At 43.8% G+C, this 25,337-nt stretch overlaps 1 protein-coding gene, 1 long non-coding RNA gene and 1 pseudogene across 5 annotated transcripts; 1 reads left to right on the plus strand and 2 right to left on the minus strand.

The window, feature by feature from the left end:
• Window positions 1-275: 275 nt before the first annotated feature.
• Window positions 276-4,224, minus strand: LOC139071663 (uncharacterized). Its single transcript, XM_070554473.1, has 2 exons — window positions 4,073-4,224; window positions 276-3,962 (listed from the first exon to the last, which is right to left on the minus strand). The coding sequence occupies exon 2, from the start codon at window positions 3,625-3,627 to the stop codon at window positions 2,758-2,760; it is 870 nt and encodes a 289-aa protein (XP_070410574.1). The 5' UTR covers window positions 3,628-3,962; window positions 4,073-4,224; the 3' UTR covers window positions 276-2,757.
• A 320-nt stretch (window positions 4,225-4,544) lies between these two features.
• On the plus strand, window positions 4,545-8,301 carry LOC129161935 (uncharacterized). Of its 4 annotated transcripts, none has more exons than XR_011521490.1 (5): window positions 4,545-5,255; window positions 5,448-5,744; window positions 5,867-6,086; window positions 6,298-6,746; window positions 6,884-8,301. It is a non-coding gene; the product is annotated as an uncharacterized lncRNA (long non-coding RNA). The 4 variants fall into 4 exon arrangements; XR_011521492.1 differs by having other exon boundaries at window positions 4,547-5,744; window positions 6,298-6,509; window positions 6,613-6,746; XR_011521491.1 differs by having other exon boundaries at window positions 4,547-4,803; window positions 5,638-5,744.
• LOC129161936 (uncharacterized) lies at window positions 8,297-10,003 on the minus strand (annotated as a pseudogene).
• Window positions 10,004-25,337: the final 15,334 nt, after the last annotated feature.

Below are 25,337 nucleotides of genomic sequence, written 5' to 3' on the forward strand. Positions count from 1 at the left end.
AGGTTACATCTCCAATCTGGTCCGGGAACGCCTTGGAGTCCTGCCGGAGGAGCTGGTGGACAAGGCCGGGGAGAGGACGGCCTGGAGCTCCCTAATTGGGATGCTGCCCCCGCGACCCGGACCCGGATAAGCGGAGGAAGACGACGACGACGACGACGACGACGATACTTATTATACATATTTAATCATGTAAATGTGTATTTCAAGTAAATTTGTACATACAACAATCTGATTCCATTTTACTTGTTACACTTCTGCTGCAGCAAACAAATTTCCCAGCTTTTGGGACAATAAAACATTTCTGATTCTCAATGAGATGTTTTTACATTTGAAGAAAAACATCTCATTGAGAACCAGAAATGTTTTATTGTCCCAAAAAGTGGGAAATATGACATTTGTAAGAGAATACTGATGACATTATTTCCTATGAAAGTTTTTCCACTTTCCATAAGTCCTAACAGTGTAAATTTCTGGCATTTAATCTAAGTAGTGTTTACTACCATTACTGTAACAGTGACCTGCTCATAATTTTTCGTGTTCACTCAAATGTTGAAATTAAACAAAATGTTTTTGTTACTTGCCTCTTGCATTGCCTATTTACCATTTATGGTCATGTTATTTTATGTGCAATTTAATGCAGTATTTTTCAACCTTGGTCCGCAAGGCAGCGTGCCAATAGTCAGACACACCTGGATTAATCAGTTTGTCCAATGATGTAAGACAGGAAATAAAAGAGCTGTGCTTAATTCAGGAAATAGTGAAGTTGTGCACAAAGCTCAGAAAGCACAAGTTTGTTTAAAAAAAAAATAGCACAGCCCCACCAAAAATATTTTTCACCAGCCACCACTGCTAAAGAGACTAATAAAATGAGAGGCTGAACCTATAAAAACTGCAGAGGGGTGATTGGGGGAGACTGAAGAAGCATAGGACCTGGGAGGGAATATCTGGAGGGCTGAAGACCAAGGGACACATGAGGAACACAAAGAGACACTTAAGGGGAATTCTTAGGGGGGAATGGAGCACAAAGGAGACACATGAGGGAGACGCAGACACAGATCATGACAGTAACCCCCTCTAAGGGGTGGATACCAGACACCCACAAGACAGACAAGACAACAACAGGACACGAGAAACCACAGGGCGGGGGAGGAGGGACCAAAACAGAAAACAACCCACAAGAGCTTGCGAGGAGGGACCAGGGGACTCTGTTGAGGCCGGCGACAGGGAACCAGGGAGCAGGGGACTCTGGGGGGCCGGCGACGGGCAGCAGCGAATCTGCGGGTCTGCAGCCGTGCCCTTAGCATGACAGCGGGACGTCCCGAAGGTCCGCTCACCTGTTCACCGCTCAGACGTCCTGATCTTCCACCTTCCTAGATCATCCAGCTGTAACCTGTTCCTGATCATGTCTTTAGTCCCGCTGTAACACTGATGCATCAGTCTCAGACGCCATGGAGCTCAGGTGTTATTAGAACTACCTGTGTGTGTTCACCACCCAGCTTCAGCTCTTCTGTGGTTGGGTCTGACCCAAGTTGTGCCTCTTCTAGTGTCATTTTAAAGGATTTTATTTATTTATTTAACCATTACTAGATTAGCAGCAACAGAAATGCTGCTAAAAACACACAACTATGTGAAGCTGGAAAAATTTGAATACTGTGCAAAATTACATTCATTTCTGTAATTTAACTAGACTGAGAGACCATTTAAAGGCTCGGGAACCTTTACAGGTGTTTCTATTTGCAATTTTAAATTTTAACTGATTGGGGTCTTGTTGAATATCACACAGTGACCTTTTAATAGTCTAGATTAGTGTAATGTTCCTGTTGGTAGTTCCTCCTGTTAAGTGCTTATTTATTTAAATTATTCAGGTTTATAAAAAACATTTGGACATACATTTTATTGTGTTCCAGTCATTAGTCATTTATATTTCACTATTGTAGTAATTCTTGCATGCTTTAATGAAAAAAGTAACTAAGTAGTTATTTTTCTTGGTAATTAGTTACTTTTATAATCTTGTAACTCAGTTAGTAACTGAGTTACTTTTTTGACAAAGTAATCAGTAACTATAACTAATTACTTTTTTAAAGTAACGTTCCCAACACTGGTCCACATGAATATTAAAATCTCCCACTATAATGACCTTATCAGTATTTAGCACCAAATCAGATAAAAAATCTGAGATCTGATCCAAAAACTCAAGAGTAAGGGCCTGGTGGACGATAAAACTACAAACAAGAGTGGTTTTACAGTTTTGCAATCTGGATTAGGAAAACTAAGAATAAGATGTTCGAACGAACTGTAGCTATTAATTGGTAAGGGACTGATTAATAAGTCTGAATGAAAAATGGTTGCCACTCCTCCTTCTCGCCCTGTACTTCGAGCAATATGACGATTTAAATAATTTGGAGGAGTCGACTCGTTTAAGCTAACATAGTCCTCTTGCTGCAGCCAGGATTCTGTGAGAGAGAGCAAAGAGATCTGATTATCACAAATCAAGTCATTAACTAACAAAGTCTTAGAAAAAATTGATCTAATGTTCAACAACCCACATTTAGTTTTTCTAGTTTTCTGCTCAGTTGAATTTGTTCTAATATTTATGAGATTTCCATGATTTGCTTTATTAAGCCTGATATTTTAGCTGTGTGATTTTAGCCGTGGGCAGGACACTGTCTCTATGGGGTAGTGGGTGGGTAACAGTACAGAAGCTGCAGAGGGGTGGGTTAAACTACGACTCTGCTTCCTGGTCTGGACCCTGGGTTGTCATGGAGGTCTAATAAAAATGGCCATGTTTCTGGAACGAAGAGCTGCTCCATCCAAAGAGGGATGGATGCCGTCTCTCCGCATCAGACCAGGTTTTCCCCCAAAAGTTTTCCAATTATCAATGTAGCCCACGTTGTTTTCAGGACACCACCTAGACAACCAGCAGTTGAAGGACAGCATGCGGCTAAACATGTCGTCACTGGTCCGATCGGGTAGGGGGCCAGAGAAAATTACGGAGTCCGACATTGTTTTGTCAAACTTACACACCGAAGCAACATTAATTTTAGTGACCTCCGATTGGCCTAACCGGGTGTCGTTACCGCCAGCGTGAATAACAATCTTACTGTATTTACGCTTATCCTTAGCCAGCAGTTTCAGATAAGATTTAATGTCGCCCGCTCTGGCCCCAGGTAAACATTTAACTATGGTTGCTGGAGTCTCTAATGCCACGTTTCTGACAATGGAGCTGCCATTGATCAGAGTCGGCTTATCAGTGGGTGCGTCACTGAGCGGGGAAAATCTATTAGAAACGGGGACGGGTTGGTGGTGGCCCACGGGCTGGGTTCTATGCTTCCTGCGTACCGTCACCCAGCTGGCCTGAGGTCCCGGCTGCTCGGGTTCTACTGGAGGACCACTACGGGGTTGTTCTGAGCTAGTTAGCCCCGCGCTAGCTAAGTAGCTACGGCTGTTTACGGGTTTTTCAACAGCGCGGAGCCGGGACTCCAATTCCGACACCCTCGCCTCCAAAGCTACAAAAATGCTACATTTATTACACGTAGCATTATCGCCAAAGGAGGCAGAGGAGTAACTAAACATCTGACACAGAGAGCAAGAGATAGGAGACGGAGAAGCAGAGACAGAAGTAGCCATAGCCGTGCTGAGGCTAAGCTAACTGGATGAGCAAACTGTTCAACACCAAATAAACTGCGTGCAAACTCAAATGGTTCCCTAAAAGCTAGGTGGAACAACAGAAAATGTGTGTTTTAGCGTGCTTTTGTGCTACAATAACCCAGAGATACCCTAGTACAGAGAAATTAAATCAGCTTTAGCGAGCCCCAAACACCAAACAGCTACACGTAGTGCAACACTGAAAACAGGAAACAGGAAACGCCTTACCGCCAGGTGCAGCCATCTTGGTGAGAATACAGGGGGTGCTGCCATCCACCTGGAGCCAGGCAGGACGCCCATTAGCTCTGGTTCTTGGTCTGGATACAAAATAGAAAGAAATGAAGACTGATTAAAAACTGTGACTCAGCTATGGCTATTTTTAACCCTCTGGAGGCAGGCGTTGCAGATTAGCGACATTAAAACCTACCAACTTGGTTACTCCACATACGTGTTTCATGAGCATTTTTGAACTCAGAAGTACCCCTGAAAGACTTAGTTGTTCGTCCTTTTATCAAAACTTATTTTTACCCTGACAGGGTTAAATATGTCATCTAGATAAAGTTGATTTTGAAAACAATAACATTGTTAGAGTTTGATCTCATCACCGGCAAACTGCCTCACTGGTCTGTAAGACTGTGAGAAAATATCCCTTTCTGACAGTGGGCTGTGGAGGGGTCCGAACTAACTGGCTTCTTTCACTTAAGCCTTGTCATGACAGGAAGTGTGTGTGTGTGTGTGTGTGTGTGTGTGTGTGTGTGTGTGTGTGTGTGTGTGTGTGTGTGTGTGTGTGTGTGTGTGTGTGTGCGTGTGTGCGTGTGTGTGTGTGTGTGTGTGTGCGTGTGTGTGTGTGAGTGAGTGAGTGAAAGAGAGAGAGAGAGAGAGACACACAACCAAAGATGCAGAGAGTGAGTTTGAGGGAGTGGAGGACAACAGGAAGCAGAGAGTATGGTGCATGGGAACAGTTAATGGAGTTATTTTAGCTGGGGACACGGGTGCAGGGAGAGCTGCCTGACCCTGGTCCTGTTCACACCGAGGCTAAATAAAGCTACAGGGGCTAATATTAGATTCATCTGCATCACAGCAATGCAGCAAACTGTTAGCATCCATGAGAAAGAAATAGGAAGTATAAGAAGTTACTGAAGTAACATCTGTTCAGAGGTAGGTAACTAGTTACATTTACTCCACTACTTGTATTTGTTTCTTTTTCAAAACCTAAGTAACTTTATTGCATTGTGCATCTAACATTTACTTGCGTGATGTTATTTTAAAGCATCACTACTTGTACTTGAGTAGTCTTTAGTTACTCTGTCACCTCTAGTTACTTCACTGCTGTAAACTCAGCAGGTTTGACCCAGAAATGATAAATGATCCACAAAATGTACAGTTTCAGTCATAGAACTGAAAAGCACTTTACACTACAGCCATTCACCCATTCATACTGAGGGTGACAAGCTAAAAGCTGTGTTTCCATTGTCTGAGCTTCAGGGTAAATTATGGGAGGTAGAAACCGACTGGGAGTTAAGATGTCCCGGTCCTCTCAGCTGTCTCCATCCAAATTCAGCCCTTCCAGGAATTTGCACAGACATCATCAAATTGTGACTACTTTGGCAGTGAGTGAAGCGTCCACAGAAACAATAACATTAAAGCATTAATGCTTATTTTCTTTTGATTGCATTTTGCTTCACAAGCATCTCTTCTACTTTTACTACTGTGGGTTGTTTTGGACAACACGACATCTCCTGATTTTTATTTTCTACTGAGTTACAACCCATCAACATGCGCTAACCACAGATTCCGCTCAGCTACTGCAACGGGCCGTTCCAGTTTCTCCTGTTCCTGAAAACGGCTGGAAAAGGGCTGTTCTGCTGGCCCGGTCAAATGGAGACACGTGCATGTCAAAAGTTCCAGAAAATTTACCCCAAAGTTCCGATAACGGAAATGCACCTAATGTAGACCTGGGACACACTGACAGAGGCGAGACTGTCTGCACAGGCACCACTGGAGGAAGTGGAGGAAACACTGATCATTCTGATTACTGAACAAGCCACTCAACCTCCGGAGTTACTGCTGCCTCCACAGCAGACCTGGACCTGCTAAAGGTAAGTGAATCTATGGTAAACAGTTTACGTAGTCACGTTAAGCAGCAATGTAGCAGTTGTCAACTACAGGCCTGACCCTGATGCACACACACATGGTTTGTGCTCTTTTATCACTGCCCCAGGCTCCTGCCGTTGGCTGACCTCGTTCTGTCCAGAACAACTTCCTTTCAAGTACTCCTGATTGTTGATGTGTTCCAGCTGCATCCCCCCATACCCCTGCCACTGGATGTGTGGCTCAGTCCATTTACGCCTTTCCTGCAGCCGCGCCCTGACCAGCGCACCTCCACAAGGGGTTAAAATTGTGAAAAAATATAAGCTACTTCCCAAAGTTTGTAATTTATCGTACGTTTATTTTTTTTAATATTGGCTTTACAGATTAATTCCTCTGTTATAATAATACATTTAATAGCCTAATAGAGGAGCTCATACTAATAAGGCAATCCACACTTATGAGAATGTGTGTGTGTGTGTGTGTGTGTGTGTGTGTGTGTGTGTGTGTGTGTGTGTGTGTGTGTGTGTGTGTGTGTGTCTGCTCTGTCTTCTTGATCCCCAGTGGGTCATTGCAGATGGCTGCTTATAGGGCTTTGGAGTTGACGTCACGCCGCAGCGCATTGTGGGATCGCGGCGCCATGACAGTTGGCCAGAGAGGTAAACAAACACACAGTGTTGGAGTGTTGGAATCGGGAGTGATAGAATCATGCTCAAAATCAGCGCAAAAGAAAAAGGGCTGTATCGCGACCGATTGTGCCCAGACGCCAAGAGAAGGTACTTTGAAAAAATTGCTTGCTTCGGTAATGTGGACCCATATGAAATAACGATCTTCTGCCTTTGTCCTATCCCGATATCTTCGCATACGTTGTCTGTGGAGTAAGCGCATACACAGCAAAGCAGTTTAAGAATTATAAATCCCTGGAGGCCCACATCCAATTCACGAACGGCTGGGTGCAAGATTTGTCCGTCTTTAAGCCTCCACGCTGCGAGTATGTTGTCATTAAGACAAAGGTAAGTCGCTTTGAACATGATAACTTTCTAAACAACTTCCTTGTTGCAGTTTTTGATTTGCATGTATAGCCAACCCATCTATATTAGCCTTGGTTAATTACAGACTTAATATTAAAAGTGATTTTTGTGTGTTTAAGGTCCTGCACTCACAACGACTGAATGAAACTGCATTACAGCCATGAGTCATTGTGAGCTCCAGTGGGAGGGCTGAGGCTGCTCAATGCACATGCATGGCCGGAGTGGCAGAGACCTGCACCCATGTCGCTGCTCTGTTGTTTAAAGTCGAGGCTACAGTGCATATCAGAGGAACCAAAACTGTAACAGACGAGCCTGCATATTGGGTGTTGCCTGGAAATATGACCAAAATACAGCCTGACGTTGCATATAACATTGACTTCTCCTCAGCAGCAGCCCAAAAACGTGTTGTTGATGAAAACACAAACACACCATCTGCATCGGGAGGCAAAAGGAGGCGATTGCAAAAAAGGCACATTCATATTGCAAGGCTGGAGGATTTGTCACCATTACTCGATACGCTGCAGAAGCACAGCAAAGCAGTGACTTTGTGTGGAGTCTAAAACTATTACACCAACTACACTACAATCTCACCCACATTACCCCAATCCCTAGCGTGTTTACACAACAGAGACGCTGAGTCCCTCGGCCTTCCGGATCTTCAGGTGCACTGTCTAAAGTTTCTTATGGCAGCAAGTGTTACAGAGGCGCAGGCAGCAGAGATTGAAGCACAGACTAGATCACTGCACATGACACCTGCATGGTTTCGCTTGCGTGCAGGGAGAATCACAGCTTCGGCTATGCATGCTGTTTTGGTTACAAGTTTGGACACTCCAGCCCATAGTGTTGTGAATCGTGTGTGTTACCCAGAGAAGACCTTTTCTACTGTGCAAACAAGGTGGGGTGTTGAGCATGAAGAGGATGCAAGAAAGGCCTACACCGAGATAATAGCATCAAATCACCTCAAACTGCAGGTGCGTTTATGTGGTTTCTGTGTGAACACCAATTTTCCAGAAGTAGGAGCATCTCCAGACGGACTGACCAAATGTGACTGTTGTGGAAAGGGGTGCCTGGAGATAAAGTGTCCTTTTAAACAATGAACGGCCAGCATTAAGGAGGCTTTGGCTGCACAGGACAAAGACTTTTGCTTGGAGGTAGCTGCTAACAGACTTCAGTTGAAGCAGGCGCACCCATACTACCGTCAGGTACAAACACAAATCTTTGTGATGGGCGCCAACCACTGTGACCTCGTTGTGTGGACACAGAGAGACCTTGCTGTGATCTGCATCTTTCCTGCTGTGGATTTCTGGACACCGCGCTTAAAGCAAGCACAAGAGTTTTTGTTAAAGAGTGTCTTCCTGAACTTGTTGGGAAATACTTCTCAAAACAACGTGCTGCTCGAAATAGTCTGTAATGTTTCATGTTGTGTTACAAGATTGATCACAGCTGTGTGGTGGGATGTAAATTGTTTGCATGTTCTTTTTAAAGCAGTTGCTAAATACACGTGAAAAGATCAATAATAAAAAAAACAAATATTCTATTCTTTCTTGTTTTATTAAAACAACTTTACACGAAGAACAACTATTTACAATGTACTGTACATTCAAAAAAACAGCTGTAACAATACTCAACAGGAGCAGGTGTCATTTGGCCCTGGTTTGACAACCACACTGGGGCACATATTAACAAAAGCACAGCAAACCTTAACGATTTTATCAAGAAGTGTTGTGTCTTCACCCTCACATGATAAGAGTAATTTGATTGGCATTGTAGTGTGTAACATCTTGTACTTGTTGCACAAAGTACCTATTACTCGCTCAACGTGAATACTCAGGTGGGCAATTGCTCTTGTTTGTTCAACGTCCCTGGCCTCAAGTTGAGAGTAGCCTTTTGTGAAAGCTGGAATCTTGACCTCCGCACACATCATTCCTACAGCAACTCGGATGTCAAAGCCTCTGTCTGCCAATACTATGTCCCCTGGCAACAGCTTTTGAAGAATGCCACATCTCTCTGTGATGTGTTTATCTGATGCACGACCACCCCATCCCTTGGAAATGAAAGAAATAGCTCCACGGGGTGTAATCCCGATGAGGTATTTTATGGTGTGTGTACACTTGTAATGGGACTATGTTTGTGCACGTGCCTTTAAATTTGATGGTCGTTCTGTTCGAATCTCAAAACAGTCAACTCTGATGGCCACTCGTTTTCCAAAGGTTTCAGTAAACTGTGAAGGCATTGTGGCCTGCAGACAATGCCTCTCGGGCCAGTGCACCAGTGCTCCTAAGCGGGCATACAAAACATCAATGCTATCGACGAAGACAGAAGACAGTGTTTTGTGGGACACATCGAATAGATGACAAAGATGCTGGACTGGAAGATCAAGTCTCAGACGCATTAGTGTGAGTAAGAGCATTTGGAAACCTGTCAGTTTCTTTGATATTGGCAGGAAGTCTTTGACAGTGCTGAAGAGGGACATGAAGACAGCATAACAATGTAGACCAGTGTAATATCTTACTTTTTCGGTATTGTCCTTTAAGAAAGTTTCATTCAGCTCTGTCTTTTGCAACTGTGCTCGAAGCAGTCTGTTCTCCTCCAACAGCCGGTTTATTTCAGCTCTGCCCTGTTCACTGAACACACAATCCTTCGTCTGCCCTTCTGCTTCCGTGACGCTGTCACTCCTATCACCACTGTCCACATTTGCAGCTGGTACGTCAACCTCCACTTGTCCAACACAACTGCTGTCAACTGCCTCCACTACATGGTTATCTTGTTGTTCTTCTTCTGTCTGACCTTCATTGATCAAGCCTGTAAGATAAAATAAGGTGCATAGACATAAGGTTAATGTACACCAATATTCCAATGACAGTTGTGTGCTTCATCTTTGAGTTATGTGCGGGTAACTGTACAATAATTGCAATTTAGTATGTTTTTGGAGGGGAGGGGGGTTTACCTGCAATGTTTGCTCTTTTTCGCTTCCGTTGCATACGCCTTGCGTGCCGATCGGAGTCCGATACAGGTATGTCGTCATGGCCCATGTGCAGTGTTGGTGCCCAGTCTGGATTTGTTACATCCATTTCATATGCTGGTTTGCCTGCAATAATGCCAAATCAAAAGCTACTCAGTCGACATGACGTGGTTCTGCAGCATCACATATTAGCATGTGTTATCTAGTTATCTATGACCGCAGCACATTGAAAATAACACTAAAAGCCTTTTAAGAGTGATATGAATTAATTTAGAACTCACCGGAGAGAAAATGGTGCGAGCAAACCAACAAAAAGTTGGGGATTGCACGGAACTCGATATCCGCTGGTCTCACCACTGCAATCCATGCCTGGCGTCTTTGTTTGGTTATATCGGATACAATGGTTCCCTCACCTTGTCGCCAGGATGGAAAACGATGAAAAGATAGACCATTATCCAGTTTATTGCCTTTACGATCGTGAGATCTAACGTTGCAACCGACCACACAACACGTACGACCCATAGCTATAGCTGAAGCTGTATGCTTTGTCTGGCCATGTGTCATGGCGGCGGGGGGCGTGGCCCTGCTTCCGTGACATCACGCTCCAAAGCCCTATACTGTGCCAGGATCCTCTGGAGGTTTCTTCCTGTTAAAAGGGAGTTTTCCTTTCCACTGTCATGGCATTCTTGCTTAGTATGAGGATTGCTGTAAAGACTCTGACACTAGTCAGTGACTCGATGCAACCTGCTGGGTTCCTTATGTAACGTCCAGCAATGGTCAGTTTTAGGTACAGTCTGACCTTTAAACATCTATTCAACATCTGGTCAGAAAGGAGACACAACATTGCATGTGTTCCCTTTAAATGAGCCCGCCTTCCTACCAGCTCACAGACTCTGCAGCTCTGAAAGATAAACAATAGCTTTCTTTCCCAAGGTCCCATCTGGCTGCCTCCACAGAAGGAACACCTCCAGCTCGAATCAGTTGCTAAAACCAAGAATGATTTCTTAAATCAATATGAACTTCTTCTATGACTTATAATCTAGATAATCTTAAATAGACATTTGTTTATTACTTCTTATAATAATTATATTGTAATGAAATGCTTCTTTAATCTGTTTTCAAGGTCCTCACATCTGCACTCGCACCATAACAAGTACGGTTAAGTTAAACTCCAACACATAGAGACTTTTAAATCAGTCACAACGTCCTCTATCAAGAAGGCGTGTTTCTGAGTTGTCTTGGTAACATATCTCAAACTTGTCAGCCTCTGATTGGCTGTGCAAGTCATAACATCAAAACCTATCCTGAGTGATTCGACAGTTCTAGAGAACTGCTTCAGGCCGGCCACCTGTAGTAAACCTCTTTAACCATCAAAGATTTTGACACGTCGTCAAAACCTTTTTGCACCTACAAAGCTGATGAGCAAACAGTTCCTGCAGAAACAAAGCTGATATTGTTAGACTCCTTAAGAGTCCGCCAGACGCACAGTTCCATCCAGCTGTTGTGACCCGAGACATCTCTGGACTGAAGAGTCGGTACCACGGTATTCTACAGCCCTCCGGTGCCAGAGGTCAGCCGATCCCTGTGACTTTCGGATCCACCAAGAGGGTCTCTCCAAAACAGGTGAAATAGACATGACAGATTGCGTCTCATGTGCTTCTGATGATAAGAACTTTATAGCTCAGAGCAAACCAAATGATTTTCACCAGAACTCAGCTTATTTTGATAAGGAAGCTCTGACTGACATCGCAGTCACACGTAGGTTCCTTCATCACGTTTAGTTACATCCACTCACAGTAAATGCTTAGTTAATTAGTCATGTTTTAATTGTTTGTAAAATAAATTCTCACTTTTATAAACCTGACTCTTTCTTGAAGTAACACGAAGTGCTGTTGATCACTGAAAAAGCAAAGAACCTAGATCTTCTGAATTAAAACCTAGAATCTTCTGATAATTACAATGAAGACCTAGCAGGTTCATATTTTATATTTACATAGAATATTACATTTTCCTGGTCATAACAAATAAAAATCATCAATTTGCCTATGCTACACTTATATAGGAAACATTATTTCTGATTGGCTTAATGAGCTGACCTGTATTGGAATGTTTACTATGTGAAGTGTCTTGAGACGACTCTTGTCATGATTTGGCACTTTATAAATAAACTTGAATTGAATTTAATGGAATTGAATTAGCCTGCTCTCTCTCCACTCCTGGCTTCAGTCTGCTTGCAGGTCCCACAGTTTTGGTTTCATTGATAATTTTAACCTGTTTTGGAACCGCTTCTCCTTTTTCAGACGAGATGGTATTCGCCCTGACCGACATGGCTCAAGCATGCTAACCGCTAACCTCCAGTATTCTGTGCAGTCCCATAGTCCCAACTTTTTCAAATATTCCCCATGGATGCGCTCACTTCCACCTGTTTTTGATCATTTTATTAATGTTTTCATAGAACAGATTAAAAAAAGATCAATAAAATAAAAAGTCCAGTAACATTAAAAATAATGAAAAGTATCACTGCACATGACTGAGGAATATTGAACGTGAAAGTGGCACTGTTCTTAATTCATGCACCAGAGGGTTAAGATGCTGTGTGTGTGTGTGTGTGTGTGTGTGTGTGTGTGTGTGTGTGTGTGTGTGTGTGTGTGTGTGTGTGTGTGTGTGTGTGTGTGTGTGTGTGTGTGTGTTTGTGTGTGTGTGTGTGTTTATTTTCTCACAGAAGAAGAACCCAACACCAGCAGACTCAGTGCTCCAATCCAACAGCCTGAAGAGACATCATCATCAGCTTCAACAGATGTCTGTGAACATTTATGAGCTGCTGGCCCCATGGATCCTGCTGAATGGCCACAGCAGTTGAACAAAATGGAAAGTAGAACTTTCTTTATGATGACACTGATATTTGAGTTTTGCTTTTGATTGCACAGTTTAATGCTGCTGTTGATTTTGCATCCCCCCAATGACATTTGCACAACATTTTGAGTTGTTGTTTATTGTAATATTCTCAGGTTACTTATCTTTCAAGATTATATTTATTCTTCAGGCTGATGACTTTAAAGAGTTGCTGTGTGAATATTTAAAATAAAAAATTAGTAACTAAGGAATAACTGTGGAGTTGCTCTTTCCAATGTGTGGTGGGTGGGTGGGTTTTGGGTGAGAGGCATGCAGGCACAGGGGGGGTGGGGGCACATGGGCAGTCTCGCCTTGGGCACCAAATTACCTAGAGCCGGCCCTTCTAATAAAATCAAAAAGAATCAACCCATCTGGGAAAAAGGGTAAAAAATTTAAATATCATAGACTCTATGTGGTTGCTCTCATTATGCCAGAAACTTTCACCTCTAGTGACTTCTTAATTTAATCTCTTTGCTTCTAACACTGGAATTAACTAACGACGAAACCAGTCCTAATTATAAAAATAATATTTCAAATCCACATATATTCAGCAGGGTAGGGTCGCTTCAGAGTACATCGACAATGTACAATGTCACTCAATAATGCTACTCAAATAGTGTGTATAATTTGTCAACAGGAGATTAATACTGCTAAATTAAAACTCTGTAAGATAAATTGGACAACAGAATTGTCTAAGGAAAATAAAACCCATCAGTCACATAGAGACAGTGAATGATCAAAAATAAAACAACTGATTGTGTTCTTAGATACACACAACCCTATAGGTGTTTGAAAAGATGATAATGTCACGGTTTGGGGTTTTTTCACACACTAATTGGTGTTGAGTCTCATCTCTCCTCTGCAGGTGGGCGTGCCAGGAAGTGGGGAGGCTGCAGGTAATCTGCTGATTAGCTGGCCAGGGATATTTAAGCTCCTGAGAGACGCCTTCACTTCGCTGGATGATTAACTCGACTTGGGTATTTCTCCTAAGAGCCAAACTCAACTTAAGCTTTGATCTTGAGAATTTCTGGGTTATGGGTTTTTGATTTTTGAGCTCTCTGTGTTTTTTGACTGCCTGTTTTTTGCCTCCTGCAGATATCTCCTATCAGTTCACCTCATTTGCTGCTACCAACCTGTTTTTTTCACTGTCCACTTGTCTCTCAGCATCCTCCTCTGTAGTGATGATGATGTGAAGCCTTTTGAACCAACAAAGCTTTACAATCCAATTGTATTGAAAAAAGGTTCAAGGTTCAATGCTTCAAAACTCTGGGAGGACATCTGCTGGTTAATGTTTGTGTTTCATTGTATTGTCAGCCAATTCTACTGAAAATGAATGGTGTATTGAACTTTATGGACAAATAAAGCATTATAAAGCTTCCTCAGGATCATATAATAGTATCTTGAATTTGAACATTACATTAAATATACTAAAATTGCTTTTCTTGGTGTGAATACTTGAAATGAAACATTGTTTATTTTTATGGGATACGTGATGAAATATATCTAATTTGCACATATTAACATTCTCTACATATTCAAATATTTTACTTTTCACATTTCTATTGGATTATTAGGCAGGAATAATTAGCTCAATTTATGTATCTTTTTTAGAAATAGAGTAACAAAATGAAGATTAAAAAATTCACATAAGGATAGGACATACTAAATTCCATTACACGTACAACCAAACTGAAAAGCTCATCAACTATTATATTAATTACCAATAAAAGAAGAAAAATCATACCAAACGAGATTTTAATTTAATTAAAGGAAAATGACAGACGGTCTAAAAGATATAGCCCTACAATATGCACCAAGTATTACTACTATAAAGGTAATTTACTAGACTAGACCAAATACATTTTCAAACCTTATTTGGAGAGATTAAATTGAAACATTCCCACATCTCAGAACGCCCTCTTTTTGCTACAGGATCAATTTTTGCGACTCGGTGTTTAATCACTGAATACTGAATCCTGAACCGTCAATCTCAGGTCATACAAACCTGTATGGCAAGCCAAATAAGCATTTATTCTGATATCAGGATATCAGCCAGAATTGTCATGAACATGTAAGCCATTTCTGTCCACTAGTTAACTAGTTAGCCATGTTTGTGTCAACTAGTTAAATATCGAGGGTGAAAATGTGCCCACTAGTTAACTAGTGACAGCAGAAATGCACACTAGTTAACTAGTGAACACATTTAGGCTTCAGTAGTTAACTAGTTGACACAAAAACTGCTCACTAGTTAACTAGTAAAAGCAGAAATGCATACCAGTCAGCTACTTGAAGGTATTTGTCTCACTAGTTAACTAGTGAGGGTCAAAATGTGCACACTAGTTAACTTGTGGTAGACATAAATGCACACTTGTTAACTAGTGAACACACTGAGCAATACTAGTTAACTAGTAAGATATGAAACATTTTAACTAGTTAACTAGAGAGAATTTAGGCCTTACTAGTTAACTAGTTGACATTTAGGCTGTCACTATTTAACTAGTTGACACAAACATGGCTAACTAGTTAACTAGTGGACAGAAATGGCTTACATGTTAATGACAATTCTGGCTGAATCCTGATATCAGAATAAATGCTCATTTGGCTTGCCATAAACCTGCGCCTCTCGGTTTGCGTTGCTTTAAATGTTTGAAACAACGTGTGAAGCGGTCACGTGGGTGGAAGGGTGAATGAAGCATTGTTGCTCATTGGTCACGTGACTTTCAGTAAACAAATCAAGCTCCGACACAGTGCTTTGCTCTGCGGTGGTTCGTTTTGGTGATACAAGCTTCGAATCCTGCGTGTCACAGGTAACATCACTACTCCTCTGGTCTTCCCACTCCTGCCTGCCCACCCTCCCTCCTGGATCATCATTACCCTTCATGCTCAGCTCCCTCCTCATTTGGACTCTAAACTCATCTGCCTCCAGTAAGCCTCCTGCCCTCCCCAGACTGGTCACTCCTCCCTCTCTCACGAGGTCTCACCTCCAACCCGTAAGTTCCATCAGATCCAACATTCAGATTTCCGAGTGCCAGACCTAACTCTCCAAACCCGAACCTCGCTTCGCTGCTGAATACTGCTAGACTTCCTAGCAGCTCCTTCAATTCTCTTTTTACTAATAAATTATTGTTTGCAATCTTCTCTGACTCTGTGGACTGATTCTGTATGTCGTGGGTTAGGCATCTACCACACAACATGACAGATAATGGTTTCAGGAAGGGAAAAGATGTTCTAAACAAAAGAAATAATTCATTAATTACAAAAGGGTACTTGGTCCAAAAAGGTTATACTACAGGAAACAAAGAAGTGCTTAAGGAGGAACCCTAAGTAGCTTAAGGATCAAGCAGAAGAGTATAGCAAACTGTGATTGTGAACAACTAAAGCATTTATACTCACAAACCAACAAGAAATAAACAAAACGAAAGACTGACAAACGTAAAAACTACTAAATATGTAATCAGGTTATTCTCAAATTAATGTGACCATCAAGAACATCTGTCAGGTCATGCTACTGATCAAATCTAAGGGTCATTTAGGACAAGTGTCATCTTAAATTACTTGTCTAGCAATAACAACAATGATGTCAAGGGCGAGAGCTGCTCTCTTTTTGTTGAATTAAGAAGGTGATAAAGTAGGAGCTGATTAGGTACAAAGTAGGGGCAAAGTAAAGATTTACCAAAAATAACAGAAAATATTCACTAACCTGCACAGAAGGAGTTCATTATTAATTACATAAACAGTTAATTTAGAAATGATATAGATTGGCTAACACAAGGTAGAGGTATGTACATAACTTCTATACTCTTCATGCCTAGTAAAGAACTTGATTCTGATCATAAATCAATGCTATGAAATCATGGACACTAAATCAAGGTGTAGGTAACTTCAGTCATAAACAGGGAAATTTGTTTAGAAGACTCAGGTGTTAGGAAAGTCTCAAGGTCATAGCATAATGTAAAAGAAAAACCTATGGTAACTTAAAAATCCATCTACCCACAATAGATAGTGCCTCTGAAGATATTGGGTGATCTCTAATGATATTGGATTAATGATAGTATTTAAAAATCTGCTCAAGGGAGCGAACTAGGTCATTCATAGATCGTCGTCGTCTTCCTCCGCTTATCCGGGTCCGGGTCGCGGGGGCAGCATCCCAATTAGGGAGCTCCAGGCCGTCCTCTCCCCGGCCTTGTCCACCAGCTCCTCCGGCAGGACCCCAAGGCGTTCCCGGACCAGATTGGAGATGTAACCTCTCCAACGTGTCCTGGGTCGACCCGGGGGCCTTCTGCCGGCAGGACATGCCCGAAACACCTCCCCGGGGAGGCGTCCAGGAGGCATCCTGACCAGATGCCCAAACCACCTCAACTGGCTCCTTTCGATCCGGAGGAGCAGCGGTTCTACTCCGAGTCCCTCCCGAATGTCCGAGCTCCTCACCCTATCTCTAAGGCTGAGCCCGGCCACCCTACGGAGGAAACTCATTTCGGCCGCTTGTATCCGCGATCTCGTTCTTTCGGTCATTACCCAAAGCTCATGACCATAGGTGAGGATTGGGACGTAGATCGACCGGTAAATCGAGAGCCTGGCTTTCTGGCTCAGCTCCCTCTTCCCCACGACAGATTGGCTCAGCGTCCGCATCACTGCAGACGCCGAACCAATCCGCCTGTCGATCTCCCGATCCCTCCTACCCTCACTCGTGAACAAGACCCCAAGTTACTTAAACTCCTCCACTTGAGGTAGGACCTCTCCCCCGACGCGGAGGTGGCAAGCCACCCTTTTCCGGTCGAGAACCATGGTCTCAGATTTGGAGGTGCTGATCCTCATCCCAGCCGCTTCACATTCGGCCGCGAACCTACCCAGCAAGAGCTGAAGGTCAGAGCTGGATGAAGCTAGGAGGACCACATCATCCGCAAAAAGCAGAGACGAGATTCTCCTGCCACCAAACTCGACACACTCCACACCACGGCTGCGTCTAGAAATTCTGTCCATAAAAGTGATGAACAGAACCGGTGACAAAGGGCAGCCCTGGCAGAGTCCAACCCTCACTGGGAACAGGTCCGACTTACTATCGGCTATGCGGACCAAACTCACGCTCCTCTGGTAAAGGGACTGAATGGCCCTTAACAGAAAGCCACCCACCCCATACTCCTGGAGCGTCCCCCACAGGGTGCCCCTGGGGACACGGTCATAAGCCTTCTCCAAATCCACAAAGCACATGTGGATTGGTTGGGCAAACTCCCATGCCCCCTCCATCACCCTTGCAAGGGTATAGAGCTGGTCCACAGTTCCACGGCCAGGACGAAAACCACATTGCTCCTCCTCTATCTGAGATTCAACTATCGATCGGACCCTCCTCTCCAGTACCTTGGAGTAGACCTTTCCAGGGAGGCTGAGGAGTGTGATCCCCCTATAGTTGGAACACACCCTCAGGTCACCCTTCTTAAAGATGGGGACCACCACCCCGGTCTGCCACTCCCTAGGAACTGCCCCCGATGACCACGCAATGTTGTAGAGACGTGTCAACCATGACAGCCCTACAACATCCATAGCCTTGAGATACCCAGGACGAACCTCATCCGCCCCCGGGGCTCCGCCGCTGTGTAGTTGTTTGACTACCTCAGCAACTTCTGCCCCCGAGATCGGACAGTCCATCCCCAGGCCTCCCAGCTCTGGTTCCTCCTCGGAATGCGCATTGGTGGGATTGAGGAGCTCCTCAAAGTATTCCTTCCACCGTCCGACTATAGCCTCAGTTGACGTCAGCAGCTCCCCATCCCCACTGTAAACAGTGTGAGCGAGTTGCTGCCTTCCTCTCCTGAGGCGCCGGACAGTTTGCCAGAACCTCTTTGGAGCCGATCGATAGTCTTTCTCCATGGCCTCACCAAACTCCTCCCACGCCCGAGATTTTGCCTCGGCAACTGCCACTGCTGCACCCCGCTTGGCTATCCGGTACCTGTCTGCTGCCTCCGGAGACCCACAGACCAGCCACGCCCTGTAGGCCTCCTTCTTCAGCCTGACGGCTCCCCGAACCTCTGGTGTCCACCAGCGGGTACGGGGGTTGCCACCACGACTGGCACCGGCCACCTTACGACCACAGCTAGCAACAGCCGCCTCGACAATCGCAGAGTGGAACAAGGCCCACTCGGACTCAATGTCCCCCACTGCTCTCGGGACGTGGTCAAAGCTCTGCCGGAGGTGGGAGTTGAAGACCGTCTTGACAGGTTCTTCTGCCAGGCGTTCCCAGCAGACCCTCACTATGCGTTTGGGTCTGCCAGGTCTACGCGGCATGTTCCCTTGCCATCTGATCCAACTCACCACCAGGTGGTGATCAGTTGACAGCTCCGCCCCTCTCTTCACTCGGGTGTCCAAAACATACGGCCGCAGGTCAGATGATACGACTACAAAATCTATCATCGACCTGTGACCTAGGCTGCCCTGGTACCAAGTGTACCGGTGGGCATCCTTATGTTCGAACATGGTGTTCGTTATGGCCAAACTGCGGCTTGCACAGAAGTCCAATAACAAAACACCGCTCGAGTTCAGATTAGGTGGGCCGTTCCTCCCAATCACACCCCTCCAGGTCAAGCTGTCATTGCCCACGTGAGCATTGAAGTCCCCCAGCAGGACAATGGAGTCCCCTGATGGAGCACTATCTAGCACTCGTCCCAGGTACTCCAAAAAGGGTGGGTATTCTGAACTGATATTTGGCCCATAAGCACAAACAACAGTCAGGACCCGTTCCCCGACCCGAAGGCGCAAGGAAGCTACCCTCTTGTCCCCCGGGGTAAACCCCAACACACAGGCAGAGAGTCTCGGGGCTAACAAAAAGCCAACCCCAGCCCTCCGCCTCTCACCCGGAGCAACTCCAGCAAAGTAGAGTGTCCAACCCCTCTCCAGGTCTCGGGTTCCAGAGCCAGTGCAATGTGTCGAGGTGAGTCCGACTATATCTAGCCGGTACCGCTCAACCTCTGCCACAAGCTCCGGCTCCTTCCCCGCCAGCGAGGTGACGTTCCATGTCCCAAAAACTAGTTTTCTTGTCCGGGGATTGGACCGCCAAGGCTCCCGCCTTGGTCTGCCACCCGATTCGCATTGCACCGGACCCTTCATGTTCCTCCTGCGGGTGGTGGGTCCACAGTTGGACGAGCCCATGTATCCGGTTCGGGCTGGGCCCGGCCGGGCCCCATGGGCGAAAGCCCGGCCACCAGGCGCTCGCTCACGGGCCCCAACCCCAGGCCTGGCTCCAGGGTGGGACCCCGGTAACCCTCCGGGCCGGGTACTCCGACTCTTCGTTTTAACCGCCATGAAAGATCCTTCGAACCGTTCTTTGTCTCACCCTTCACCTAAGACCAATTTGTCATGGGAGACCCTACCAGGGGCACTAAGTGCCCCAGACAACATAGCTCCTAGGATCATTAGGGCACTCAAACTCCTCCACCACGATAAGGTGACGGTTCAAGGAGGAGTCATTCATAGATGATGGTTTAAAATGATGATGGTGTTATGTCCTAGACTTTCATGAGTACTGATTGTGCCCTTTTAAATCATTCATAGATGATGGTTTAAAAGGGCACAATCAGTACTCATGAAAGTCTAGGACATAACACATTGTCCCTTATGTCCTAATGATAAGGTAAGTCAGAATAAAAAAAAACTAAACATTTATCATCACTCCAAAATGTGACATTTCCATTCTGTTCATTAACCTCCTATCAAGGGTCACACTCCGCTTAATGTTATTTTGGTTCTTCTCATAATCAAGTTTAATTGGTATTCAACAGACGCACAAGCGTCAGGGAGTTAGCAGATTGTCAAGAGGAATCAGCTAACCACCTGACTCGGAGAAGGGTCAGGCCCATCGACATATATACTGGACAATTCATTTCCATAGGCTCCAATAACACATTTTTGAGGAGAAATGGGAGGTGGCCACCACCGCCATTTCGACCGTGTCACAGGTTCCGTCAAGCCCAGACAATTCCACAAAAGGGAAGAGAGGTGGAGCTGAGGGTGGGGCTGTAAGGCTGGTGTAACGTGATGAAGGAGCCATTTCTATCCTCTAACAGCGTTCCCTTTAGACACAGTGCCTGAGTGCATGAAACAGCCTCAAGGTCATGCATTCGCTTCTAAACTGTTTACGTTCCAGGAATGAAGACAGAAGAACGAAGAATGAACTATTTTCTTTTAATTAATCAAAGAACTCTATTTTAATAAAACTAATCCATCAAAGTGTTAGTCAATAATAAGATGTGACCGACCTGTGAAATTAAAATATGAATTACTTTATTATGATCTTAGAAATGAGAAGTACTGTGACTTTAAGGATTCCAACAGGACTCATTTCACGTAGTGTTAAAAAGACATAACACATTCTTTTAACTGATCCAATCAGAATTTTACAGATCTGACGGAGGCGTGCTTCTGACGGTGTTTGGTAATTTTCATTCGACAATAAACCATAACATCCGAGGTATAAAACTTTGCCACATCAGCGCTAACGCCAGTTCAAAAGCGTTCCAGAGCAAGCGTCGGAGTGGCCAATCCGACCTTTAACTCTTCAACTGAAAGAACCACGACAAGCTGAAAAATCCAGTCGCTATAACAACCAGCGGCAACAACAGCTCCTTTCAGAATAAAAGCTCCACCGACCCAGGCTGGGTCTGAACAGACGCCAATAAAAGAGTCGTGTGCCGGAGGAAACTCAAGACAGGTCTGGTCGGAACCGCGGCTTCTTCTACCAGCTCGGTTTCCAGAGAGGGTCCGCTGGATCTTGGCATTCCTGATCTACAAGAGGACTTCCACAAGGCAGGTAGACCCAGCTTGATGGTGTCTCATGCGGTTCTGAAACTAACCCAAGCTTATTTCAAAACAACATCTTCAGTTCCCGTCAGAACTAATCGCTTCTTCGGATTTGCTGGTTCAGATTTACATGACACGTCATCCATTCACCGTCTTATCCATTTTTAGTTGCACTATACATTTAGTTTTGAAGTCAGTCTAGTTTAATTGTTAGTAATAAAATTCTTAGCTTTTAAACTTGACTCTCTCTGTTCTGTTGTCTCTGAGTGAATACATAACGGTTACATAATCTCTGCATTAAAAAGATCCAATCTTCTGGTTTAAATAACCCTCGATCCGTAAGGTGGATTTTATATTTACTATGGAATCCCATGCCTTACGGCTCATTAAATAAAATGTAAGAACCTCTCATTTTCCTTACACTGGGATCAACTGACGACACCCGGTCGAACTAGCTACAAGCTAACCAGAAGCTAACCCAAAGCTAACGCGGAGGTGGGAGCTAAGCTAACGGAGGTAGCAACCTAGCTACAACTGGAGTTAACTGTGCACAACACCAGAGCTTCTGAGTCAGAGATACGCCGGGCTGACCGCTGGGTAAAACCGCGTGGAACACAGGTCTCCCGAGAGCTCCACAAGCCAACAGCCGCACAGCAGACAAGCGCCACTGCGATCTGAGATGCGCAGAGCTGCCGCTGGGGAGAACCGGGTGGAAAGGCTGGCTGCCCGTGCAGCAGACAGGAGCCGCGATCAGACAGAGATGCGCCGAGCTGCGGGGAGGGGAGAACCGGGTGGAAAACATTGGTTTCCATCCGAGAGCTCCACAAGCCGGCAGCCCGCGCAGCAGACAGGAGCCGAGGCGATCAGAGATGCGCCGAGCTGTGGGTAGGGGAGAAACGGGTGGAAAAGAGAGGTCTACCGAGAGCTCCACAAGCCGATAGTCGGAACCCAGCTCCACCAACATGTTATATTTCAACCCATTTTCTAAAGTGCAGCATTATGTTAAATGCACTGGGTTTTACCCTATTACATTTAAATTTCATGGTTAAACAGTACATGTTAAAATCTAAGCTCAGCTCGGCAGTGACCTAAAACACATAAATATAATTTTACTTACCAAAAAAAAATGAAGTGGAGACTCCTTGGACGCTCTATTAGTGCAATTAATGCCACAGCAAGTCATTTTGTCCAACAATTGTACAAATAATATCCAAAAAAGAATACACAAACAGCACAACTAATGGTCTAAGCTGAGAGACTGAAAATGGCGGAACAGTTTTCAGGCCAGGCCGAGGCTCAGACTGAGGCCTTTCCCCGGAGCTAGCTCTGTGGTCACATGGGTCGGATGCTCATTAATTATACAGAATTTTAGGCTTTTAATACACTTAAACAGAAGAGTGAGAAAATAATTCACCCCCTCAGAGTTGTCATGAGTGTAAACTAGATCATTTAAACCAAAAACATGTTTGGAGCCAGGCTGTAAACATGTTTATTTCTGCTGTGAAATTGGTATTTTTAACATGGGAGTCAATGAGGATTTGCTTGCTTCTGACACCAGCCCCCAGCGGATGAGGGTGGAACTGCAATTTATTTCATTTCCACATTGGCCTCAATTTCTGTCCTGCATTGTGGGGGCTTGGTCACTCTGTGTGTGAATAGGTCAGCGTAGCCTCCAGCAGTCTCCTTCTGTTTGGGTTATGATAAGGAGAGACAGCGAGGTTCGGCAATGGCACTGAGAATTGGCCTTATCCCACTCAGTCACATTAAAAGAAAAAAAAAACAATTGAATTTACTACGAAACAGCCGAATCACTCATTAAACTAAATGACATTCCTCAGCTAAATCCTATTCACAGATAAATTTAGATTTGTAACAAAGATTTTTAAACTTTATCATATTTTATGAAACCCAAGTTATGAATGTAGGTAATTTCATTCCGTCTGCCCTAAAGAAAAAGAAATATTTGGTCATTGACTAAATTTATTCGATTCAAATTTAAATAAATTTATTTGATGTGTTCAGCAATAAATATGTTCATTAAGTTATTTAAAATCCACCACATGTAAATGTTTCAGTCTGAAACTGCATAATTTATTTCTCCCAATTCTAAAGTGAGCAAGGTCGGCCAAGCAGGCTGGGTCAGCAGTATACTACTCTTATCTCTACTGGCTCTGAAAGCATGAGCCAATGTCGATGTTTACATTCCAAAAGAGGACAGAAACCTCAAATGAACTGTCCAACTGCTCCACACTTAGTTTCAAGTGTGCAAACTCTGTTTTTAATTTAAAGCATTTACTTTTTTTATTTTATATTTTCATCCAGCAGTTATTTCTCAAAACCTTTCTGATTTCCGCTTCAGCCTCATGGCTGATAGAATATTGTCTTACTTGAGACCAAGGTCTGTTATAATGTGTATGTTTTTCTGATATGACCTTGCTGTGTTACACAGACACAGAGGAACGTGAAATTCTGTGTCAAAGCATTTAAAAGTTACCAAGCTGAGAATACATGAAGAATTAAAAGAATTAAAACTTATTAAATGTAAATTCCCTACAACAGCTTTAATCTGCTGTCTCGTTTAATTTTACTTCCAGACTGTTTCTCCCCTTGTTCTGATCCAGAGGCGGATTTAGCAATTTGGGGGCCCAAGGCGAACACAGACATGCGGCCCCTTACACTAAATTTTCGACAGTCTTACCTTTAACTGGATTTGCGAAACTCTCCCCTCTTCTGACATGAGTCATTTTCCCTTTTTATTAGTCCTCCTCTTTTTTCCTGTATTTCTCTCCCTTTGTGCGCTTTCAATGTTTGCTCTGTTTTCTTTTTCCTGTCAGTGCTCCTGTGCTTTAGCCTTAGTTTTTTTTTTTTTTTTTTTCTATTTTCCATTTTGGTCTATGTTTTCCTCAGGTACTGCACACCAGATTATATCCATCCGGGTGAGACTGTCATCCACTGAACTCCCTTGTCTTGACTTTAAACGTCAGAAACAAATATTTTAAAACAAAAATAAGGAGATAAAATGCAATTTGACAATAGTCATTAGTTTTAGTTGGTCTGGGATTACTGTTTTGACCAAAATATACACTCTTAGCTTTTATTTGGACACTCATTTACTACCAAGTACTGATAAACAGTCAATGTCTCAAACTGAGGGATTCCAGTAAACCCCTTAACTTCCAGCCACTAAAAGTGACACAGTTTATAGTTCAAATTATATTAATAACCAGAATACCAGGAACTAAATATTTGGTTAGTGCTTAACCTTTTGATATATGAATTATAAAATATTCAACCATGATTCAACAATGTCTTTCATTTATCTTTAGGTGTGAATGAAACAAATTTCAACAAATATTGTTTGTAACATTTAATAATTAGCAAATAATTTTACCACATGTCCACCTCAGTGGACAGCGTGCATTCTGAACATGGAATATATTGACTAGACTTACCGAAGTCCACACAGAGGGTCTCAAATGCAATAAAGTACTCAACAGCTGTGCTTAATAGCAAAAACAAATAGGTAAATTACAATTTTGAGAACCTCTTGAAATTATATTTTCCATTTTTATTTTCTAGTTATAACCTTCAGGCCTCAATTGATAAGACCTTATTAGCTCAGAGCACAGCAACCATTCCATCTTTTAGTTCTTTTTAAAACACAGAAAGGTTTTATTTACCTGCCATGTTTCGTTTGCGGCTGCAAACTTCGTCAGGCTGATGCTGATGGTGGCGTCACTTCCTTCTCTGTTTCTCCACGGGCAGCAGAGGACATTGTCGCCCTCTGCTACCCGCTCTTAGAGCCCTGCACGGGCCTAAAATCTGAGCCTGTGTCCGGCCCGGCCCGAGGGGGTGGAGCCCCAGCCCGAAAAGATTTTCAGGATTCTCTGGCCCGACCGGAGCCCGACTTTTTTTTAACCAACTAAATGAAAACA

The sequence above is a fragment of the Nothobranchius furzeri genome, chromosome 9 (genome assembly GCF_043380555.1).
Source record: "Nothobranchius furzeri strain GRZ-AD chromosome 9, NfurGRZ-RIMD1, whole genome shotgun sequence".
Taxonomy (NCBI): Eukaryota; Metazoa; Chordata; class Actinopteri; order Cyprinodontiformes; family Nothobranchiidae; genus Nothobranchius; species Nothobranchius furzeri.

Coding starts and splice junctions, on each gene's coding strand:
- LOC139071663 (XM_070554473.1), bottom strand. CDS start 3,627: ATGGCTACTTCTGTCTCTGCTTCTCCGTCTCCTATCTCTTGCTCTCTG.